General features: G+C 48.3%; 1 protein-coding gene across 2 annotated transcripts in view; it reads left to right on the top strand.

The window, feature by feature from the left end:
- The window catches only part of LOC138967179 (laminin subunit alpha-like), a 168,539-nt gene that overhangs the window by 131,901 nt on the left and 13,872 nt on the right, over positions 1–22,766 (top strand). The window contains exons 67-70 of one of the 2 annotated variants that reach the window (XM_070339693.1): positions 1,361–1,514; positions 11,710–11,899; positions 12,412–12,576; positions 14,164–14,181. In XM_070339693.1, the coding sequence (XP_070195794.1) occupies positions 1,361–1,514; positions 11,710–11,899; positions 12,412–12,576; positions 14,164–14,181 (527 nt within the window). The remainder of the gene's footprint in view (positions 1–1,360; positions 1,515–11,709; positions 11,900–12,411; positions 12,577–14,163; positions 14,182–22,766) is intronic. The other variant, XM_070339694.1, reaches the window with a different exon arrangement.

The following is a 22,766-nucleotide window of genomic DNA, read 5'->3' as shown; positions in this document are numbered from 1 at the left end:
AAAAGCAGGTGTGAAGGTCACAGGAGTAAATTTGCAAAAAATCCCTAGCAACAGGTTTTAGTTTAACTTCTAAAACTTAAAGTGACTGATAATGATTACATGTAAACTTTTCTTCAATATGCATCACAAAAAATTAAAATTAAATTTGTTTTAAGTAAAAAAAAAAGTGAAGAAAGAAACAATTATTTGGGGGTTAAAAGGGTGCTTATTTTGCGTCTGCAGTGCAATAAAACCTCATTTTTATTATATTTGCAAAGCGAATCTGAAATTGATATTTACAGAATAGATATAAAACACTTGGTAGAGTGCAGAAATGCAAAAATCTCAAAATCCAAAATGTTAGCCATGGCTCAGGTTTATTGCTGTTATCTCTGTTCGGCCACAGCGACTTTTGTTATCCTTTTGTTGGAGCGGGTCACAAATGGCCTTTTTGAAAAACACTCGCATTTTTAATCCCTTCACTGCCCACCCCGTATGTAATACGTGGTCATTTTTGGTTTGTCGTACGCCCATAACCGTATCTCATACGTGGGATTTGTGTCACCAACATTTCAGGACATTTCTGAAAACTAAATGGGAGGTAACCACTGTCCAAGTACTTGTAGGGGTTCTAAACACAGTTCTTTCCCATAGACCGTTCGGATAAGTTACTAAAGTTGCTACCACGTGTTAAAAACTGTGTTAGCATTCTCGCCATTCACAATGGCGGCTGAAAGTCGGACCTCAACTCGTAGACCTGTTTTCAAGTAATACAGTGTTCTGGAAGCTCTACAAGAAGTGATTTATGGATTACCACACAGAAGAATACTTTTATGGGCTGTAATGTGAGTACCTGATGTTTGACACCAGTTTTAGCAGTGTTTTGTGTGGTTTTACGTGCTGCAATGTGTGTCACTGTGTGTGTGTAAGTCCGGAAACTGTAATTTTTGACGAAAATGGTCATTATATCAATATTTACTATAACAATCACAAACAAAGTCCAATGATCATGTCATCCTATAATAGCCAAGGGTATAAGCAAAACACATGCCAAAGATCTAAGAGATATCTCAATAAATGATCGAGCAGTGAACAGATTAGTGAACCTACCGAAGAAAGCGAAATTTTGCCCTGGCACACAGCAAAACGAAAATGCTGTTATACTGTGGCAGTGAAGAGGTTAAGACATGGTTTTTTTTTCTTTCTTTAAGGTTGTAAACGTTTTTTTTCACTGTTTTCAGATTGACCTTATGGAATTTGTTTATTGTTTACTTTATGGGTCAAGATGTGCATGCAGGCAAACTTTACTGAGATGGGTAACACTTGAACAAGCAAGCAGTGTACACACACAACTTGTTAACATTTTGTGTGTGTGGTGTAGTGGACGAAATGACCACAAGAGATCCTGACCAGTGCATGTTACCGCTGGAACCCAAAATCATGGAAGACGCAGAGGTGGAGGACGGGGTCAGGTTCGGATCTCGCCCGCACAGCCGCTTGGAGTTCACCAGGCTGCCTGCTCGCATGAGAATCAGGTCAGTGTTTGTTCTGCGACTTTGACTTGCTGCTTGATGGAAATAAGGTCTTTGTGTTTGTGAATCCAAAAACAAGCAAGGTATGTTATAGGCATGTTAAATTGTGACAAAACAAAATGTTACAGTCACAACTTGAATTACTTGCTACGGTCACAATTGTTTTGTCACAATTAAACGTTCCTTGGGTTTGTTTTTTGGCTCACGTAAGTGTAGCCTATGCGATGCTAACTTTTGTCTGTCTGTGCGTGCGTGCGTGCGTATGTATGTATGTCCGTGGTAGAAACTTTAACATTTGACTGAACACCGAAATACTTATTTTACCTGGTTATTATCCAAACAACAGCTTCAAAATATTGAAGCAATGATCAACATTTCGTCGGCACGTACAGTCGAACTCGCTTAAGACGAATCACTGGGGATCGTGAAATAAGTTCGTCTTAACCGAAATTCGTATTAAGAGATTTGATTTTTTTTTATACATTTTTTTGTACATTTTATGTTATTTCAATTTGTTTCTTTCGCAACTTTCATGCTGCTTCACGTTTGGACAATAAAGTGACATTCAGTTACATGTTCATGTGTTACGTTTTTGGTCACACACACACACAAACACACACACACACACACAAACACACACGCACACACACACACACGCACACACACACACACACACACACACACACACAGAGGTTGATTCTATTCTCGCACACCATGATTGTTTGAACATGTCAGATTGTATTCTCAATAATAGACAAAATATGAACAAGAGGCGAAGCCTTCAAGGCTCACGTAAGAAATCGACAAACAGTAACACAAACTCAATCACTCCGTCACACATACACACACACACACACAGTAAGCATAGGTGAAACTGTACAAGAAAGCGAGACCCTGGATCTGCCAAGTAGTCTCGGCCCGCTCACAATAACAATGACCGAGACTTTCAGTAATTCTTTTGCGTGATGTCTAACCCTCTAACGTCATAATGTGACGTCTTCAAATAGTTTCTATCACACACGTCAAACACTTTTGACCGAGACGTAATGTTAAAGTTTCTATCACACACACACGCACGCACGCACGCACGCACGCACAGACAGACAAAGTTTATCATCGCATAGGCTACACTTACGTGAGCCAAAAATCAGAGCAAGACACGATGAACGTCTGTAATAGACAAAATATGAAACGATCGGTCATATCCGGGGTGACCGCGAGGGACTCTCCTGTAATCGCTTTACAGTTGATGGCCGTCTTCGTTTTTTAAAGCGATGTAGCCAACCGTTGTTCGGAGCGAAGTCGATTGCCAATTCGGTGGCAAGTTCTTGAGCTTTTGAAAGCAGAAGAGGGCCAGAAATCGGGACACCTTGTGATCTTGTCTGTTTGAACCACGTGTAAACTGCATCATCCAAAATCTTGCCGTTTTTGCTTTCTCTCATTTTTTTGGATGTCAGTGGGTGGGATGAGTCGCTGAAAGCATCGTTGATCTTCACCCGATTTTTGAGTATGGTAGACAGGGTGGATGCCGATATCCCATGCTTTGCAGCAACCGCCGATTAAATTACATATTCCTACTCCGAATCACATGTAGCAGTTGACTCAGTCTAAAGTGCTAGGTCTGAAAAGGCTACCCGTCTAAGGGGAGCAACCCCAACTAAAAAAGTGTAAACGTAGCTATGGTAATGACGACGCACCCAGGGAGTTACCTCCCCTTGTGCGTACCACGTCACTACTGCTACTGACCACGTGACCCCTATCATTCGACACTTCAGCTTTCTAGGGAGCAGGTCGTGATTTTTTTGGCTCTGGTGGAATTTCGCTGTTTGGTGTTTGCTTAGACACCCACCGGCACCCACACCCGTCTCTTCACCCGCTGTACTGATAGTTGGTGAGCTCGTTCCTTTATTTATATCGAACGTAATTTCAGTTGCTACTTGAAATTTTCGGCCACGTGTTGGTCACGTATTTTGTGGTAGCCATTTTGGAATTTGTGTCTCCATTTTGTTGTCAGCATGTCTGACGGAGACAAAAAGCGCGAGCGCGGCAAGGCTGATGCGAAAGGGAAAATTAAACCCAAGTCTTCCACTTCTGTCCCTAAGCCTATTTTGGTTGTTGTTTCCGACGCGGCTAACAATGCTGTTATGACGGTCCCTATTTCTGCCCCTAATGACCAGCCGGTTGTGGGGCAGTCTAATCAACCTACGCGTACTGTTGTTTCTCGCTCGTCTTCTCTGCTGCCCGCAGATTCGACGGCGCTGGTTTCATCTTTGCTTTCTTCACTGGTTCCCGAGCTTCGCACGTTGGTGAGAGAGGAGATGGTGCGTTCTCAGCCTACGACTTCCGTTGTCCCGTCGTTGGCTTCATTTCCGCTTCCGGCTGTGACGCTGTCCTTGACCGAGGCGGTTGCTTCTGTGCCTTCTACCGCTGTGGTTGGCGACGCAAGTAAGTTGGGCTGGTCCGTAGGCCCTCGTGAGGCCGCTGGACGCTCCCTGCTGGGAAGCAGCCCTTTTCGGCGGGTTCACGACCCGCAAACCCCTGTTCGTTCTCACTTTGGCTTCACGGAAGACCATCGTGTTGATGAGCAATGGCGGCATTTGGTTCAGGCTTCAACGCTGCCGGCACTCGCCGGAAGCGTAGGTCCTCCGACGTACGCACCCGCTGGGGTCGTTTCCGGAGTCGACCAGCCGGTTCCGTCTGCTGCGCTTCCGGCACTCGCCGGAAGCATAGGTCCCCCGATGTACGCACCCTCTGGGGTCGTTTCCGGGGTTGACCGGACGTGGCCCTCTGGGCATTCGGCCTTCCGGTCGCCGTCCACAGTGTCTGCGCTTCCGCTTTTCGCGGTCGCGTCTGATACCTTTCCGGCTCAGACCGGATCTGCTGCTTCTTCCGCTTCCGCTTCCTCTGGGATGGCGGTCGCGGGGGGGCACCGCCAGCCCTTTGGGCAGGTGTCTCAGCCCTGGCCGGGGCAGTCAGCGCTTCCGTCTGCGGTTGTAGCTTCGACTGCGGTTCCGGTTCCGGCGGCTGTGGGCATGCCGTCCTCTTACTCTTTCCCTAGTCAGGGCATGAGTTTGGATGGTATTGGAGTGGACGGGTTTCCGGTTTCCGGTTACGGTGTTCACCGCCCTTCTACCAGCAACGTGGACTTCGGTCCCTCGCCAGATGTTTCGGATATTCAGTCCGTCACCGGCGAGGCTGCACGTGTTGGTTATCCGGAGAGACTCAAAGTGGCCCTTGAGGCCGCTGCCGAGGTCACTTCGAGATATTTCGCGGAAGGGGCTTCGGTCTCTTCGGCTGCCGCTTCGACGGCACCGTCCGCGATGGCCGATTTTCGCTCTGGGAAGGAGGATGACTCATACTTCCGGTTTTTGGAGTCTCCATCCATAGCTTTTCAGCTTTCCCAGGTTTTGGCCAAGCCATCTCCTTCCGGAAGTGGAATTCCTTCACTTCCGGTTCCGCTGCTCGTGCCTCACGGCTCAGTTCCGGAGCTGGCTCAGCAGTGGATGGCTTCACCTTCTCAGGCTTCTGCATTCGCGCTGTCGTCTCACAGGCGATTGGTCTTGCAGAAGTCTCCTAGGAACTTGTTGGATGCGTTCGCTCTCCCGCGTTCATCTTTGACAGTTCCTCCAGAGATGCTTGCCTTGTTGGCCAAGCCTATCAAGAAGGATGACGGTGTGCTCTTTTCTGAGAACACTCTGATTGCTTCTGAAGAGGCAGGGCGTCAGCAGCTGGAGCTTGCCTCCATTGCTGAGACCCTCATTCGGGCCCTCTCTCGTGCCCTCACTGATTCACTGAATCCGTTCTCTCTCAGCGAGGATCAGGATGCGGATGACGTCTCCACTTTGTTGGCCGCTCTTGCGAGGGTCAACGAAGAACAAATGAGACTTTCTGCTGTGCACTATGCGCACTCTGTCATGTGTCGTCGGGATCTCTTCCTGTCACACTCTCAGTTTTCGGATCAGGCGACCAAGGACACTTTGCGTGCCTCACCGGTCTTGGAGGGTTCCCTCTTTGGGCATCTCGTTTTTGATGCCCGAAGACAGGAAATTCAGGCAAACAGGGACCAGCAGTTCTCTGACTTTTCCCTGCACAGCCTTAAGCAGTCCAAGCAATCTCAGCCTTCTCAGCCGAAGCAGGCTAAGGTCGCTGGCCCTCCCAAACCGGCAGACAAGGGTCGTGGACGTTCCTCTTCTCGGGGCTCGAGAAGACGACCGTCTTCCGGCAGGGGGAGAGGCGGCTCCGGAAGCAAGCCTCACCCCCAATGAAGTGCTCCCGATCTCCCCCCCACCCCGCCCTCCACTCTGGTGATGGCGGGGGGCCCTTCCCGGGCACTTTCCCATTGGCTCGTGTCCATACAGAGTCAGTGGATCGTGGGGGTCGTGAGGTCGGGCTTCCGTCTTCTTTGGAAAGATGGCAAGGCTCCTCTGGTCAGGAGTCCGCCGGCGTTCAGGCCTCCCTCCTCGCAGGAAGCCATTTCCGTCCTCCGGGCGGAAATAGGCTCCCTGGTGCAGAAGGGCGCAGTGGAGAAGGTCCTCGACCACAGTTCCCCCGGGTTTTACGGACGGCTTTTCGCCGTCCCCAAAGCCTCAGGGGCATGGCGTCCTGTTTTGGACCTGTCGTTCCTCAATACCTTTTTGAGGGACATAAGGTTCAAGATGGAGACGCCAGCGTCGGTCAGGGACTCTCTCCGCCCGGGAGATTGGGCGACTTCCATCGACCTGACGGATGCATACTTCCACATTCTGGTGCATCCAGCCGACCGGAAATGGCTTCGTTTCCGGTGGGCAAGTCAGGTTTACCAGTTTCGCGCCCTTCCTTTTGGCCTGTCTCTCGCCCCTTGGGTCTTCACCATGGTCGTGAGACAGGTCTGCGCGCTGGTGAGGTCGCGGGGTGTCCGGCTACGTGCCTACCTCGACGATTGGCTCATCCTGAGTCAGAGTCAGGCGGGGTGCGAGCAGGATACCCAATCGGTTCTTCGGGAGGCCAACTTGTTTGGCTTCTCGATCAACCGATCAAAGTCGGAGCTGACACCGTGTCAGACGTTCACCTACTTGGGAATGTCTTTCGACACGGTGGCTTGGACTGTCCAGCCCTCTCAGAAGAGGGTGGACAAGCTCCAAGCGTGCATACGCTCCACTTTGCCTCTCCCGAGGGCCTCCCTGCGGACTTTGGCCTCCATCTTAGGGCAGATGGAGTCCATGGCTCTCCTGGTCCCCTTGGGGAGGGTCCACAAACGGCCCTTTCAGCTGGCGCTGAAACCGTTCGTGGACTCTCCCACGGTGGATTGGAATGCCCTCATCCCTCTCCAGGGATGGTTCCAATCCGCTACCCTTCCGTGGCTGGACACGGAGTGGGTGAGCAGGGGCGTGCCGATAGCCCTTCCTGCCCCAGATTTGGACCTGTTCACGGACGCGTCCTTGGTGGGGTGGGGGGCTCACACAGACCAGCTGACTGCGTCAGGTCTGTGGTCGGCAGATCAGAGGATGCAGCACATCAACTTGCTGGAGCTAGAAGCTGTGGCTCTAGCTCTGGACAAGTTCCGGCCCTCCCTTCAGGCCAAGCATGTTCGTCTGTTTACAGACAACACGACAGTGGCAGCTTACATCAACAAGCAGGGAGGGTCGCGGTCTCCGTCGCTTTCGGCCAGGGCCTGCGAGATCCTGATTTGGTGTTCAGAGCATCAAATCAGGCTTTCGGCCAGGTACCTGCCCGGAAGCTTGAACACTCTGGCGGACGCGCTCAGCCGCTCCGGCAGAGTGCTTCAAACAGAGTGGACCATCACTCACGGAGCGCTGGATCGTCTGTGGTCTCTTGTGCAGAAACCTCAGGTGGACCTTTTTGCCACCAGGTTCTCGAAGAGACTACCAGTGTTCGTCTCACCATTCCCGGACCCCGAGGCGTGGGAGACGAACGCGATGGACATTTCCTGGTCAGGCCTGGAGGCTTACGCGTTCCCGCCATTCCAGTTGCTCACGCGAGTTCTCAGGAAGGCGGAGCAGGAGGGCCCGTCCCTCCTGCTGATCGCTCCTCTTTGGCCGTCTCAGCCGTGGTTCCCGGACCTGCTGAGACTCGCCCAGGGCCCTCCCATTCCTCTCGCTCTCACGCGAGGAGAACTGGTACAGCCTCACACCGGCAGCCTCCACGCAGAGCCTCAGATGCTGAATCTTCACGCGTGGAGGTTGTGCGGTCTTCTCTGAGGCGCAAAGGGGCATCAGATCTGACCATGGACCTGGTAGGACGCTCGCACAGAGCATCTACCTCGTCCGTTTATGAGTCACATTGGAGGGCCTGGGTTACCTGGTGTCACGAGCATCGGCTGGATGCTACGGCGCCCCGCACGATGCACGTGGCCAACCATCTTGCTTTCATGTCCTCTCAGGGAGCTTCTGCTGCCTCGTTGAAAGTAAGAAGATCGGCCATCTCGGCGACCCTACGCCAGATAGGTCGCTCTATAGATGTTAGTGGCGTGATCGCTGGAGTCATCAAGGGCGCTTCCCTTTCTGACGTCAAGTCGCGTACGCCCGTTCCTAAGTGGGATCTCTTATTGGTCATGGAGTTTCTGCGTTCAGCGGATTTTGAACCTCTCAGAGATGCCAGTTTTGCGAATCTTACACGCAAGTCCCTTTTCCTTTTGCTGCTAGCATCGGCACGAAGGGGCAGCGAGATCCACGCTCTTTCCGGTAATTCGGACGACATTTCCTTTGAATCAGATGGGTCCGTTACCTTGCGGTTTCGACCTGAGTTTCTTGCGAAAAACCAGGCTCCCGAGCGAGCTTCTCCTTTGGTTCATGTCAGGCCGTTGTCCACTATTCTGGCTCCAAATGATCCAGACTTAGTAAATTGCCCTGTTAGAGCCCTTCGCATCTACCTTGCCCGTTCTCAGTCTCTTAGATCCGCAGCTCAAAAGCTCTTGTTTATTTCTCTCAATACGGAGAGACATAAGGATATAACTAAGACGACTCTGGCCCGGTGGGTGTCGGCGCTCATTAAGCATGCTTACGAGTGGAGCCGCCGTAATGAAGGGGGGACACAGCCTGTCCTTCCTCTGGAATCAGCTCGTGCTCACGAGACGCGAGCTTGGGCCTCCTCCTTGGCCGTGTTACGATCAAGAAGACTGGAGGAGGTGCTGCACACCGCATACTGGCGTTCCGAGGATGTCTTCATGAATTTTTACCTGCGTGACATCTCGGCTCTCCGCCAGGATGGAGCTAGAGCTTTGCCTGCCATGGTGGCAGGTGGGCAGCTCTTGACAAGGATTTGAGAGTGAGTTTGAACTTTTTCTTGCCCACCGCCTTGTTGTTTTAATCTGCTACATGTGATTCGGAGTAGGAATATGTAATTTAATCGAAAATTTTATTGTAAATTTTCATTTAATAAATATACCTACCCGAATCACATATCGTAGTCCCTCCCACCTACCCCGCTTATGATTTGGAGATGTTATTCTTCGAGTCGAATGATAGGGGTCACGTGGTCAGTAGCAGTAGTGACGTGGTACGCACAAGGGGAGGTAACTCCCTGGGTGCGTCGTCATTACCATAGCTACGTTTACACTTTTTTAGTTGGGGTTGCTCCCCTTAGACGGGTAGCCTTTTCAGACCTAGCACTTTAGACTGAGTCAACTGCTACATGTGATTCGGGTAGGTATATTTATTAAATGAAAATTTACAATAAAATTTTCGATTTTAAACCAGTCTTCATGTCCACGTCGCGTAAAATTTGTAGTTTTTTCTCAAGAGAGATCGCTCGTTTCTTATCTGCCATCGTTGAAGGCGATCTGTCTGACTGCAGTCGCGATCAAAGCTGATCCTTATATCAGTCATTCATGTTCAGTGTCTGAGCTATCAATCACTTTGATTCTAAATTTAAATTTGTTTTGTGAGTACAGTACAATCAGTTTAACTTTATTCAGTGATCGGTTGAGCGATGGTTCAAGCAGTCGACGCAAGGGAAAATACTCTTTGCAATATGATTACATCCGGTCCATGTGCGTTGATAAACATGGCGGAACACTTGCATTCCGGCGCTTTTGACACATTCAAACTTCTTAAATTCCCATGATATGTCGATCTCGGGACGAGTTTAAAGATTTCGTCATAAGCGTGAGTAAATTACAGACATTATGCATGCTTGGGAATCCAAAATGTGCTCGTTATAAGCATAAATTCGTTATAAAGAATTCGTTTTAAGCATTTTTTTTAAGCATGAAGAAAGAGGTATTCAGTTGGGAACTTAAAACTAATACGTCATAAGTCAAAATTCGTAACAAGCGTGTTCGTTTTAAGTGGGTTCGACTGTATGTAGTTAAAGTGTGTATCCAAAGAAAACGGGTGGTGGGGAGTTTTGGGGGGGTAAAAACAGGTGACTGGTTTGTGTCGTGTGTGGTATGTAGACCAGGTCAGGGGTCAAGGTTAGGTCAGATCGCGTGAAGGATTGTGGTATAGATACAGTTATCACCGAGCTGCAGTTCGCCGATTCGGAGAAGACGATTTCACATTGTTCGGTTTCGTAGCTCCAGAAAAATAGATAAAGAAGATACCAAAGGAGATTTCCTACAGGTTAATCTGCACAGCGTGTTTCCCAGTGTCTGCGCGAGGAAGCGCTGTCGAAAGCGCAGTGTCGATCTGGCCATCTGGCCATCTGGCAGTCGTGTCCCCGTAAGTAGGCTACAGACAGACAGATCTAGATCTAGTGTCTCGCACTCTTGCACCGTGTCACCTATGCTTACTGTGTGTATGTGTATGTGTGACGGAGTGATAGTTTGTGTTACTGTTTGTCGATTTCTTACGTGAGCCTTGAAGGCTTCGCCTCTTGTTATTCTGAATTTTGGAACGTTGGCAATATTTGTTTTTGGATTTGTGTATTGTGGTTTTTCTTTACTTTGTTGTGTGTTTATTTTGGAGGGAGGGGGGCTATTTAATTTCAGAACCGAGTTTAGACAGAGATCAGAAGAGATGACTTATGATGAAAACTGTTGGCATATTTGAAGGCAATGTTTGGTGGTACATGAACATGTCAGAAAGAATGACAACTGTGTCTCTCTTGTGAATGTCTCATGCCAGCTTATCACTTCTTCATGGATGATGCGTATGAAAGCATGGTTAATGTAATATGTATTAAATTACATATTCTTACTCCGAATCACATAAAGCATTGACACAGTCTGAGATGCTAAGGTCTGAAAAACGCTACCCGTCTAAGGGAAGCAACCCCACCACAAAAAAAGTGTAAATGGAGCCATGGTAACGACACCAGACCAGGGGAGTTACCTCCCCTTGGTGTGTACTACGTCACTACCGCTCCCCAACACGTGGTCAAGATCATACGACTTTTTTAGCTCTGAGGAGAAGGTTGTTGATTTTCGGCACTCTCGTGGCTGTTCTTGGAACTTTAGGAACACTTATGCTGTTTATTGAGTTTTTCCCATCGAGTTGGACTCTAGTACCTTGTACTCAGGAGTCTCTCTCGCTCAGTGGGGCACTGCGGTTATGAAATTAAAGGCCCCTCCTGTTTTTGGAACCGCAGGAGCTTTCTAGTTTGCTGTTAGGTAGATTTTTGGTTCCTCTTTTTTGTCATGCTCTCTTTTTCTTCATGAATTCTTTTCTTTTTTCTGCCTTCCTGCTCATTCACCTGTATTTTTTCCAAAAATCTCTTCTCTTGCCGCTTGTCTCGCGATTCATGTATAGTTTAATCTGTTAGTGTTCTGATGTAAGTCCAGCAGTAGATAGGTTAAGCCTATTTTAACATACTGGAAACTGGTAATCTTCCAGTAGGTATTAATTTAGTTTTACTAAAGCCTGCTGGGACACAAGTAATGGGTTAGTGGATTTGTAAACAGGAATCGCTTGACAAGTGGCCCCCTTCATCCCCCCCTTCCTCGTCCTGATATGGCTCTGCGTAGTCGGCTGGACGTTAAGCAACAAATAAACAAACAAATCTTATTTTTAAAATTTTCGATTTTCAAACTGTTTCATCGATTTACCTCTGTTTATCGTTTAAGCATGGTTAACGTAATATGTATTTTGAAACTGTCTCATCGATTTACCTCTGTTGATCTTTTATTTATGTGTAAAAGGAAACTGGCTAATAGTTTCTTACGTCAAAACAATATCCCACTCAGTTAGTTTGAGATTTTCAGCCCTGCCAAGTTACTGTCAGTTTCACACTCACAATCTGTTGTTTGACCTTCTTTTTCCAGGTCCCAGTTTACCCTGAGTTTCAAGACGTCGGGGCAGAATGGCTTGTTGTTCTATGTGGCGGATACCAAACACATCGACTTCCTGGGTCTCTACATGGTAGATGGGCAGCTGCACTTTGGTTTCAACTGCGGCAGTGGGGCTGCCAAAATCGTCAGTAGCGCCACCTACAATGATGACACATGGCACGAAGTAAGTGTTGTGGAAAAAAATTATTGTTTGAGTTACAGTAGTAACTTAGTTAGAAAAAATTACCTCACCCAAACAGCAGTAATTCTTCAGTTCGATCAGAAAATGCGGAAACTCTAGTTGCGAACATGTTGTTACAAAAAATGTTAAGCCCACGCCAGCAAGAATTTGAACCTGCATAAATATTTACATCACATGAAATATGTTATGATAGCCAAAAGTCTGCATTAAAAGACAGGGAAATGTTACTATTTATATTCATCCACATATATAGATAGAACATCATTTTTAGGTGAAGAAAAATCGACAAGGTCAAAATAAACTATTCTGCTTGAATACCGTGCCTTTCATTGTGCACAGTAGGGTTACAATTGAAACAAATCTGAGGGCTAAAAATTAAACAAATTGAAACAAATCTGAGGGCTACAAATAAAACAAATCTGAGGCTACAAATGAAACAAATCTGCAAATTGCTGTGAAACTTGAGTCATCCTTACTCTTCTTTTTTCCCTCAGGTGTCGTTTGGTCGACAGCAGCGTTCAGGTACGCTGATGGTAGATGGAGACCTCATCGGGCGTGCCAAGTCCCTCGGATCCACACGATCCATCAATGTCAACGCCCCCTACTTTGTCGGTGGATTATCCGAGTTGGCCAAGAATAAATCGCTGGGCAACGTCGGGGTAAGTTTCCTTGATGGTAGTTTATCGCTGTTAAGCATTTAAACAACGGTCTCTTTTACAGAAAGTTTGAATGGCATGGGTAGTCAAAATAGATGATTTTTGGAAATAACTCTTTCGGGTTTGTAGGTGTAAAAAGTAAAAAGTAAATTTTAAGGGGCTTATTGTCCGTCAGGTCTTAATTGCCTATATTGGACATGAATTGGTTTATACGATTCGAGTTTTACGCCCTCACGGCTTTTTGATGTATGCGTGTTTAGGTGGTATCAGCCATCTGCACTTATGGTAGAATGACCAAGATCTTTAACGTGCCATTGTGGTGACACGGGGGTGGGAGATGGATACCGTCTCTGGGTCTGCACATAAAGTTGACCCGTGTCCATCCCGGCCCGGATTCGAACCAGCGACCTCTCGATCACAAGTCCAGATGCTGTGGAAGAGTGACCTTTTCTTGCAATCCGACAAACAAAGGATGGACGTGTTTCCGACAGACCTCTCGCTAGTGATTGGTCCATCCTTTGTTTTTCGGAGGTTTTGCAAGAAAAGGTCCCTCTCCCACAACACATACAAACCCGACGGGGATGCTCTGAGGCTTTTTCTTCTTTTTTTTCTTCAATTTCATGATCTGAGCATGGTTTGAAAAAACTTGTTCTGACTTGAATCGTTTGTTGCATCTTTGTGTGTAGCTAGCGCTTTATTTGTACAATACTCAAGTCTATTCACCTTCTGTCAGGCTAGTAATTTGCCTTGGTTTAACAACATCATCCTTTTCTGTATCTTTATGTATGCTGGGATGTGTAAATGTAGTTTCCTGTTTCTGTGAATTCCATCTTTAGTTGCTCTTCTTGCTACTTTGTAGGTAGCACTAATGTATTCTGTATTAAAGCAATTTTTGTGTGTGATTTCTTTCCTGTATACCTTTCTCCAGGTTTAACACGTTGATGTGTGTCTAATACTAAACCTGTGGCTGCTAATTTTCTTCTGAACATTTCTGTTGTCAAACTACCATGGTTGGGGGATTTTCAGATGTGTTCAGAGATACTGTGAAAGAGAAATCCCTCACTCAAGCCTAAATGTGAAACTGTCTTGGACACCTAATGATTTATGTGATTAAAAAAGCATCATCAGTCGTCTCGGTCACATTAGTGAAGGGTGCCAAAAATTGGACATGATGAAAGTATGTTATAGCAGGCTTTTAGGTTTCAAATTCCACAGTAATACCAAAGGCAGAGTGAGCAATCTCTCCAAATTTAACTCTGGTATGTTTTGAGCATTTTGACATTTTTGCATAACTCATGTTAGACAGCTTTTTAGCAGAAGGCCAAAACTGATTATTTTTATAATGAAATAGTGTTTATATTTGTACCTGGTATGGATAGAAAAATAAAAGAATGTCATATCAAGTATTGTCCATCGTATTTTGGAGTTTCTCATTAAGAATGATTTACTTTGTCTATTGCACAAAAACATCAAAATTGCCAAGAATCGATCGAGCTACGCCAGAATTCTAGGATAACGATGATTTGCTTTTCTTGTGTAGTTAGTGCATAGTACTGCTGCCGTTTTAACAGAATGCTTGTTTATCCCTAGGAGTTTTGGTATGGTTTGGTGAGTATATGTCATACCAAGATATCAGACAAAAAAGAAAGTTGATGGTATCAGGAAATGCTGCTGGGATTTTTATCTTGAGCAAACTTGCCAAAATGGCTATTAAAGTTTCAGCAATTTTCATACATTTAAGGCAGTCTCAAACATCATCTTTCCCCTAACTTGACAAAAGTTTGGCAAATGTGCCAAAATGACTGCAACGTTTTCAGTGATTTGAAAGAGGTTTTGGTGTTTAAATTGCTGACGCCATGAGCAATCTCCCTGGGTATTGTCCAATTTTTACACATTGGAGATCCTCAGTTATCCTGACTTGTAGCTGGTTATGGTGGTATCCTAGAACTATAGCTTAGAGAGAGAGAGAGAGAGAGAGAGAGAGAGAGAGAGAGAGAGAGAGAGAGAGAGAGAGAGAGAGAGAGAGAGAGAGAGAGAGAGAGAGAGAGAGACATAAAGAGAGAGAGATATTAGTTGTCTGTGTGGGTTTTTTTAATTTTTTTTAAACAAAGACAGTAGAAGTGTAGGAGATTTGAACAGTTATGTGAACATGCATGTAGAAAAGTGGCAGTAGAGTTAAAGAAAAGCTCCTGATCAATTGTAAATGGAACATTTTTTAGAAATGGATGTTTGGGAAACAACTCTGTCGGTGTAAGGGAGTGAGTTTTAAAATGGAGGTAAAATTGGAGATTTTATGAAGAGAAAATCTGAAAAAGCAGGTTTTAAATGGGGGGTTCCATGGTATTCAAGCATGCTCATGTAACATTTTGACATCTATAATGTACTCATAAGCTACTAACAAACCACACCTTGTAAATGCAATTTGTCACTGTGGCTATATTATTGCTTGCAACAATGCGTTTTTTACCAGATTTCTTGCAGCTTATCTCAGTCTAATATATGGTGTGAAGCTACCCATGTGGGGGATGGGGGGGGGGGGGGGGGGGGGAAGGAAGAAGGGGGCATAATAACAAACACAAATTTGAAGTCACTTATACTGGAATGGTAAATGCTGGACATATCGGTCCCTGTAAATTGACAAGCCTTTTTATTGGTACTGGAAGTGGAATGCTGGAATGAATATGTTATATTTTCTCGTGGAAACATCTGTGAGGAACATTATGTTTCCTACTGAGCACTATAAAATATTTGAAATTAACAGCAACTTGTTGAAGACGGGATAGCTGAAAGTGTAGTTGTAATGAGTGAATTTCCACATTTAAGCTATGCCTTATTTTGCAGGTAAATGATGTAGTTTACTCAGACTCACCATTGCGTTTGTTGATATGAAGATGGTTTGGTGCGATTCTGGGGCCTGTCAGCAGTATAAAACTGTGCTTTTCAGCTTACTGATGTTGCCGCTAATTAACGCTTCTAACCATGAAAGCTTATTTGATCAACAGTTATTGGTGTGTTAAGTTTGTAATTCAGCACCACTCCTTTGTGCATTTAATAAACAGACGTTTTCTTCTTAACTGTAAGATCAGTCTCTCATGGAGTTGCATTATTGAGATTAAATTACATATTCTTACTCCGAATCACATAAAGCATTGACACAGTCTGAGATGCTAAGGTCTGAAAAGCGCTACCCGTCTAAGGGAAGCAACCCCACCACAAAAAAGTGTAAATGGAGCCATGGTAACGACACCAGACCAGGGGAGTTACCTCCCCTTGGTGTGTACTACATCACTACCGCTCCCCAACACGTGGTCAAGATCATACGACTTTTTCAGCTCTGAGGAGAAGGTTGTTGATTTTCGGCGCTCTCGTGGCTGTTCTGTCTGGTGTTTGCTTATGACACCCACCGGCCACATACCCGTCTTACTTGTCTTCTGCTTCGTTAGTTGGTGAGCTCGTTCCCTTTTAGTCATTATTTTGACAGGAATTTTGTTGTAGTTGCTGACTTTTCGCCCATTTTTGGACTTGTAATTTTTCAGTAACTGTATTGTTTGGCCGCCATTTTTGTTGGTCAGCATGGCTGACAGTGATAAAAACGTGGCAAGGCTGATGTCTTGGTAAGGTTAAACCTAATCTTCGACTTCATCCACCAAACCTCCTGTACGTGTTGTTGTTTCGGACGAAGCACGTAATGCTACCGGACGCTCCCTTCTGGGAAACCGTTCCTTGGTGCAGGATCACAACCTGCAAACTTCTGTTCTGACTCCCCCTTGCCACATCGCGGGCATAGGCATTTCAGAGCATAGGTCCTCCCGCGTAAGTATACGTAGAGGTCTTGGCCGGAGTTGACCGAGGACTGGCCTACGGGCGTTCGGGCTTCCGGCCCCAGTCCATGCAAACCTTCGCTTCTGCATTGTGCGGCTTCGTCTGTTGTATTTTTGGCTCTGCCGGATACATTGTTCCTCTTCCTGACGCTTCCTCTCGGATGTCGGTGAGTGAGGAACAGCGGAAGCATAGGTCCTCCCGCACAAGTACACGTAGAGGTCTTGACTGGAGTTGACCGAGGACTGGCCTACGGGCGTTCGGGCTTCTGGCCCCAGTCCACGCAACCTTCGCTTCCGCATTGTGCGGCTTCGTCTGTTGTATTTCCGGCTCTTTCCGGATACACTGTTCCTCTTCCTGATGCTTCCTCTCGGATGTCGGTGAGTCTTCTTCTTCTTCTTCTTGGCGTTCGCAGAGGTTACACAATCAGTCCAGCACTGGTGATAAATGTTGTCGTTTTCTCCAACTCCTGTCGACTGCCGTATAGTTTGGTCTGCAAGGGAGTTGGTGACGGCCACACTTCTTTTCGTTCCTCATCTAGTAAGGGACATCGCTGTAAGATGTGTTCCGCTGTTTGGTCCTCTTGACCGCAGGCACAGGTTGGTGATGGCGCCAGCTTGAACTTTCGGTTCATGTGAGCATTGAGCCTGTTGTGGCCAGTACGCAGCCTGATGAGGTTGACTTGCTGCTCTCTGGACATTGTGTGGTAGTCATCTCTGTTTGTCCTTGGCCTCATCAATGCCTTGATGATTGTCTTCTGCTCACTAAAGCTGACACTGTTTTCAGGTTGGTCTTCCACGGCTCCTTCTTTTGCCAGCTCATCTGCCCTTTCATTTCCTGGTATCCCACAGTGTGCTGGTATCCACTGGAGGACAACTCTTCTGGTTTGTCTGACCATCTGTAATGCTTTGGCCAGCTGTGGGAGTTTGTCGTTCTCTAGGGCCTGAAGGACTGAAAGGGCGTCCGAGAGGAAGACAACTTGGTAGCAAGAGTCTGCGGAGTCCTGAACGAAGGAGGCGGCCTGCATGAGAGCTTCTGCTTCTGCTTTATAGTTTGTGCAGTGTTTGCCAGTGGCAACGCTGGATGTAGCTGTATGTCCCCCAGGGAACTGGATGAGAATGCCTGCACCTCCATTGAGCACGGCGTTAGTTGCTGATCCATCGGTGTATACATGGATCCACGCCTCTTTTGGGTACTGTTCGTCGATCAGGGCTAAGGTGAGTGCCTGTCGAGCTGTGTCATTCTGATCTTCTCCTGAGGTAACATGTGGAACACTGGTGCAGATCTGGATGCCTGGTTTCTCTGTTGCCTTGGGGGTTTCCTCTTCTTCTTGAGTCAGAGGTAGAGTGTTCTGTGGAAGGACTTCCCTGTACTGTCGAGAAAGTCTCTTGCTCTCGTGTACAAAACTGCTCCGTTTAAGCCGGTTCTTGGTGAGGTTGCTCAGTCTGTGCTTCATGGGGTGGTCGGGTAGGCACTTGAGCTTCTCGGCCTGTACCATAGTCTTGGCTTCTCTTCTCTGACAGAGGGGTTGGATGGTGGTAAGCTTCTCCATTTCCTTGATGGGCGTGGATTTCATTGCACCGGTGATGAGTCGGAGGGCCTGGTTTTGCACACGGTCAAGGGTCTGCAGGTTTGTCTTGGCTGAGGTTGACCACGCTGTGGAGCCGTACTCGAGGTGGGGTCTGATTGTTCCCTGGTATACTGTCTTCAGTATCTTCTCGTTCGCTCCCCAGGTGGTACCTGCCAGCTTCCTGAGTATGGCTAGCTTGCGCCGGGCCTTCGTCTCTGCCTGTGCAATGTGTGGTTTCCAGGTCTGCCGTCTATCAAAGGTGACACCAAGGTACGTTGCTTCTTCATCCTCTCTCAGAGGAGTTCCACCAAGCCTAATGGTTCCGGCTTTCTGCTTTGGCGACAGTGTGAATAGGGTGGTGGAGGATTTCTCCTTGTTGATGGAGACGCACCAATCTTCTGCCCATGCGTTCAGCCTATCTGCCGCTTGCTGCATTCTGTAGGTGGCAGTACTTGCGTGCTCCTCCTTGCACCAGATCACAAGGTCGTCTGCGTAGAGAGCAGCTTTGATCCCCTTGGGCATCTCAGACACCAGATCGTCGATGAAGAGAAGGAAGAGTGTGGGGGAGAGGACTCCGCCCTGAGGGACGCCATGACGAAGGAGGAACTTCTTGCTTTTGGTCTGGTCGACGTTAACTCTTGCCCTGCGGTTATAGAGGTAAGAGCGAATCCACTGGTACATGTTGCTGGACACGCCTTTCCTCAGCAGTTTTACAAGGAGTCCATCTTTCCAGACCTTGTCAAAGGCCTTCTGAAGATCTATCCAGGTGACGAAGACCGGCTTCTGTTCCTGAAAGGCATCTTCAACTTCTTGCGCTAGGTAAGTGACCTGATCTTCAGTGCTGCGGAACTGTCGGAATCCAGCTTGTTCAGGGGCGAGGAGGTTCCTGGATTCCAGGTACCACCTGAGGCGCTCGTTCACAATTCTCTCCAAGGTCTTCACAACACAGCTGGTGAGGCTGATTGGGCGATAGCTGGTGGCCTTCTTTGGATCCTTCCCTTTTTTTAAGATGGGGATCATGATCGCTTCTCGCCAGAGTTGTGGTAGCGATCCTTCTTGCCAGCTGCTGTTGAAGACCTCGAGTAGCTTGTTCTCTGCTGCACTACCAAGGTGGGTTAGCATCTCGTTGGTGATGCCGTCTGGGCCAGGGGACTTCTTTGCCTTTGACTTTTTCAGAGCTGAGTGCAGCTCGTGGAGTGTGAGTGGTTGACTCATGGCGTCCACTGTCGACTGTCTGGCAGGTCTCTCTCTTTTCTCTCTTCTTGCTTCTCTCTGTTTCTCGGGGCTAACATGGAGGTTGCTCTCAGCTGCATAGCTTTCAGCAAATTGGTTGGCAGCATGCTTTCCAGTTAGCACCTTCCCGTTCTCTTCTAATGTGATCTTTCCTCTGCTGGTGTTCTCATCATTCAACTGCTTGGTGAGCCTCCAGAGCTTTCTGCCATCCTTCTCAAGGTTCAGAGAGCTTGTTTTCTCTTGCCAGCTTCTCCGTCTTGCCTGTAGCTTCTTTTTGAGAAATTTGGCTTTGGCTTCCTGGAGGCGGATGTTGTTGTTTTGTGACGGGTTGACTTCTGCTTCCCTTCTGGCGTCTGCCAGATCATCATCCAGTTCCTGCAATTCATTGCTCCAGTAGGGCTTATAGTCTCTCCTGGCACCCCTGGGAATGGACTCACGCGCTGCTCTGAGGATGCTCATGTTGAAGTCCTTCGCCACCATGTTGATGTCTCGACCCTCGACTCTGATGTCTTTGGTGAGTTCGCTGGTGCGGTGTCTAAAGAGGAACCAGTTCGCTCTTTTGTAGTTCCACCGTGGGAAGGAAGCTTCAGTGCAGGACTCCATGCCCAGGGTCAAAAAGACTGGCCGATGGTCACTTCCACCTAGCTGTTCTCCGACCTCTCTGCTGGTTAGCTGGTGCATGTCTTCCGTGCAGAAGGCTAGGTCAGGAGTTGATGTAGTGTGCCATCTTCTGGAGTAGAATGTAGGGCAGTCAAAGGGACTGTTCAAAAGGATGAGACCTTTGTCGTCCTGCCAGTTCTCCACCTCTTCTCCTCTCCGATCCAGGTGGTCATATCCCCAACTCTGTGAATGACTGTTGAAGTCACCCACCACGATGAAGTTGGAGGCCTTTGCGGGGATCGTGTCAAGGGCGAGGTGTCTATCATTGGGGCAGTAGAAGTTGACAAGATGGAATTCTGATGTCTTCGTCTGGATTCGAATCACCTGATATTCGGAGTCCTCCATGTGCGTTTCTATCAAACAGGCATTGATGTTGTTCCTGATGAGGGTCAGGATTCCTCCTTTGCTTCGGTCTGTTCTGTCGGACCTAAGGCATTGGTAGCCTCTCACTTTGAAGGACTTTTGTGGTGTCAGGTGCGTCTCCTGAATACAGCAGATGTTGATGTTCTTCTCATGCAGGATATGCTCCAACTCTGTCTTCTTGTTCAGGATACTTTCTGCGTTCCAGTGCATGACCTGAAAAGGTCGCTGCTGACTGGGTTTCTTCCTGGTTGTGGTGGTGCCAGTCACTTTCCTCCCGCGTCCCCTGGCGTGACAAGACGGACGGGAGGGACCTCCAGTAGTTGGGGCTGGGTCCCTTTGAGGCATGGGACCCGACGCTGCTCCACCCTGGGGGGTCCTCAATGGGCGAGCGCCATTTCCATCTGTGCTGGTTGATTGTGTCATCATTTGCGTAAGTGCGTGTACCCGTGGTTTGTTAGAATGCGCCGTGCGGCCCGGGTCCTCCGTCTTCAGCATTCGGGGTTTTCTGTCGGGGTTACCTCACCCTTAGCTCATGGCCCGTACGTCCTACCCTGAGAGCACAGGGGGGAGGATTTGCCGGGATCCCACCCGGAGCCAGTTTGGTCCGCGGCCGCAAGCGGCTGATCTCCATATCTGAAGACCGTTCCCCTATCCGCCACCCGGGGACGCGCTGGGTTGGGGGTGGTCGCCCCACTGAAAATCCCACACTGGGTTAAGAAAGATCAGCCTGTCCCAGATGTCGGTGAGTGAGGAACAGCGGCTGGCCTACGGGCATTCAGGCGTTCAGCCTCGGCCGGGGCAGTCGTCACTCCTCCCGTCAGGGTTGCGGCTACTGCCTATTCAGTTCCGGTGGCTTCGGACGTTCCCTCCGCTTACTCTCTTACCCTCATACAGTAGGGGATGAGTCAGGACGGTTTCCGGGTGGACGGGTTTCCGGTCATCCCGTTCATCAGTCTACCACCAGCAACTGTGACTTCGGTCCGTGTCCGTCGCTTGACTATTCTGATGCACAGTCTTTAGCCAGCGATCAGACATGTTCTGGATTTCCGTCGAAGCTCTTGGCTGCTCTCGAAGCTGCGGCGGAGGTTACTTCCAGATACTTCCCGGAGGGTACATCGGCTTCGGCGGCTTCCGCTTTGGTTGCTCCGTCGGCGATGTCGGACTTCGTTCCGCGAAGGAAAAGGATTCCTACTTCCGGTTCGAGAGTCACCTTCGGTGGGTACCACCTTTCGCAGGTTTTGGCTAGACCATCTCCTCCCGGAAGTGGTATCCCCAGTGTTCCGGTTCCGCTGCTCGTTCTTCACGGTTCAGTTCCGGAACACGCTCAGCCTTGGCTGGCTTCGGCTACACAGGCTTCGACTTTTGTTCCTTCTTGTCATTAGAAGTTCACCTTGCCGAAGCCGGGTCGGAACTTGTTGTCGTCCTTTGCTCTTCCGCGTACACCTTTACCGGTGACACAGGAACTTCTTCCTCTGCTGGCGAAGCAGTTTTAGAGGGACTTGGGTGTTGTGTTCCCAGACCACACCCTTGTTGCTTTGGAGGAAATTGGACGTCAACTTTTGGAACTTGCCTCTATCTCGGAGATGATCATCAGAGTGCTTTGCTAGGGTGAATGAAGAGCAAATGAGGCACTACGCTCATACAGTCATGTGTCGGAGGGACTTGTTTCTCTCGCATTCTCAGTTCACTGAGCAGACTAAGAGAGATACTTTGAGCTTTGCCCGTGGTAGAGGGATCTCTTTTCGAACATTTGGTTTTGATACAAGAAGAAAAGAGATCCAGTCGAACAGAGATCAGCAGGTCTCCGACTTCCCTCTACAAGGGTTGAAGCAGAGCAATCCTCCTCAGGGGAAGCGGGTTCAGGCCTCTGGCCAAGCTAAACCGGCAGCCAATAGGCAGTCTCTGCCTGGTTCTCGAGTTTCGAGAAAAGATCAGTGTCAGGCAGGGGGAGGGGCAGCTCTAGCAGCTAGCCTCACCCCCCAATGAAGTGCTCCCGATCTCACCCCCCCCTCCGCCCTCCACTTTGGTGATGGCGGGGGTCCCCTCCCTGCACTTTCTAATTGGATGGTCTCTGTGTACAGCCAATGGATTGTGGGAGTGGTGAGGTCGGGCGACTTCGATCGATCTGACGGATGCATATTTTCACATTCTTATGTTTCAGTCCGATCTTAACACAGACTGACTTCCAGCCTCAGTCAGTGTAACAGTCGTTTCAGCCACGAGCTGCTTCTTCTGTCGCACTTCGGTTTAACCGGAAAGGTTGTTCCTCTCACTGAGGGTTACGTATGTCGGGGTTTTTGGAACAACGGCTGACCTAAGGGCACCCAGGCTTTTAGCCTCAGCCTGTGCAACAGCCATTCCACCTGTCGGCGGTGTGGATTTTTTGCATTCCCTGTTCTTGTGGCTTCGGACTTCGACAATGGTTTCCTTCATTCTCACCCTATGCAGGAGATGAGGCAGGACGATTTCCGTTTGGGTGGGTTTCTGTCTTCAGGTTACCCCGTTTTTCCCTTTTTGCCATAAGCACCTGGACCGGCACGGTTGGCTT

Source organism: Littorina saxatilis, linkage group LG5 (genome assembly GCF_037325665.1).
Source record: "Littorina saxatilis isolate snail1 linkage group LG5, US_GU_Lsax_2.0, whole genome shotgun sequence".
Lineage (NCBI taxonomy): Eukaryota > Metazoa > Mollusca > Gastropoda > Littorinimorpha > Littorinidae > Littorina > Littorina saxatilis.
The sequence above is the reverse complement of the archived record's forward strand: the minus strand, read 5'-3'. Positions and strand labels throughout refer to the sequence as shown.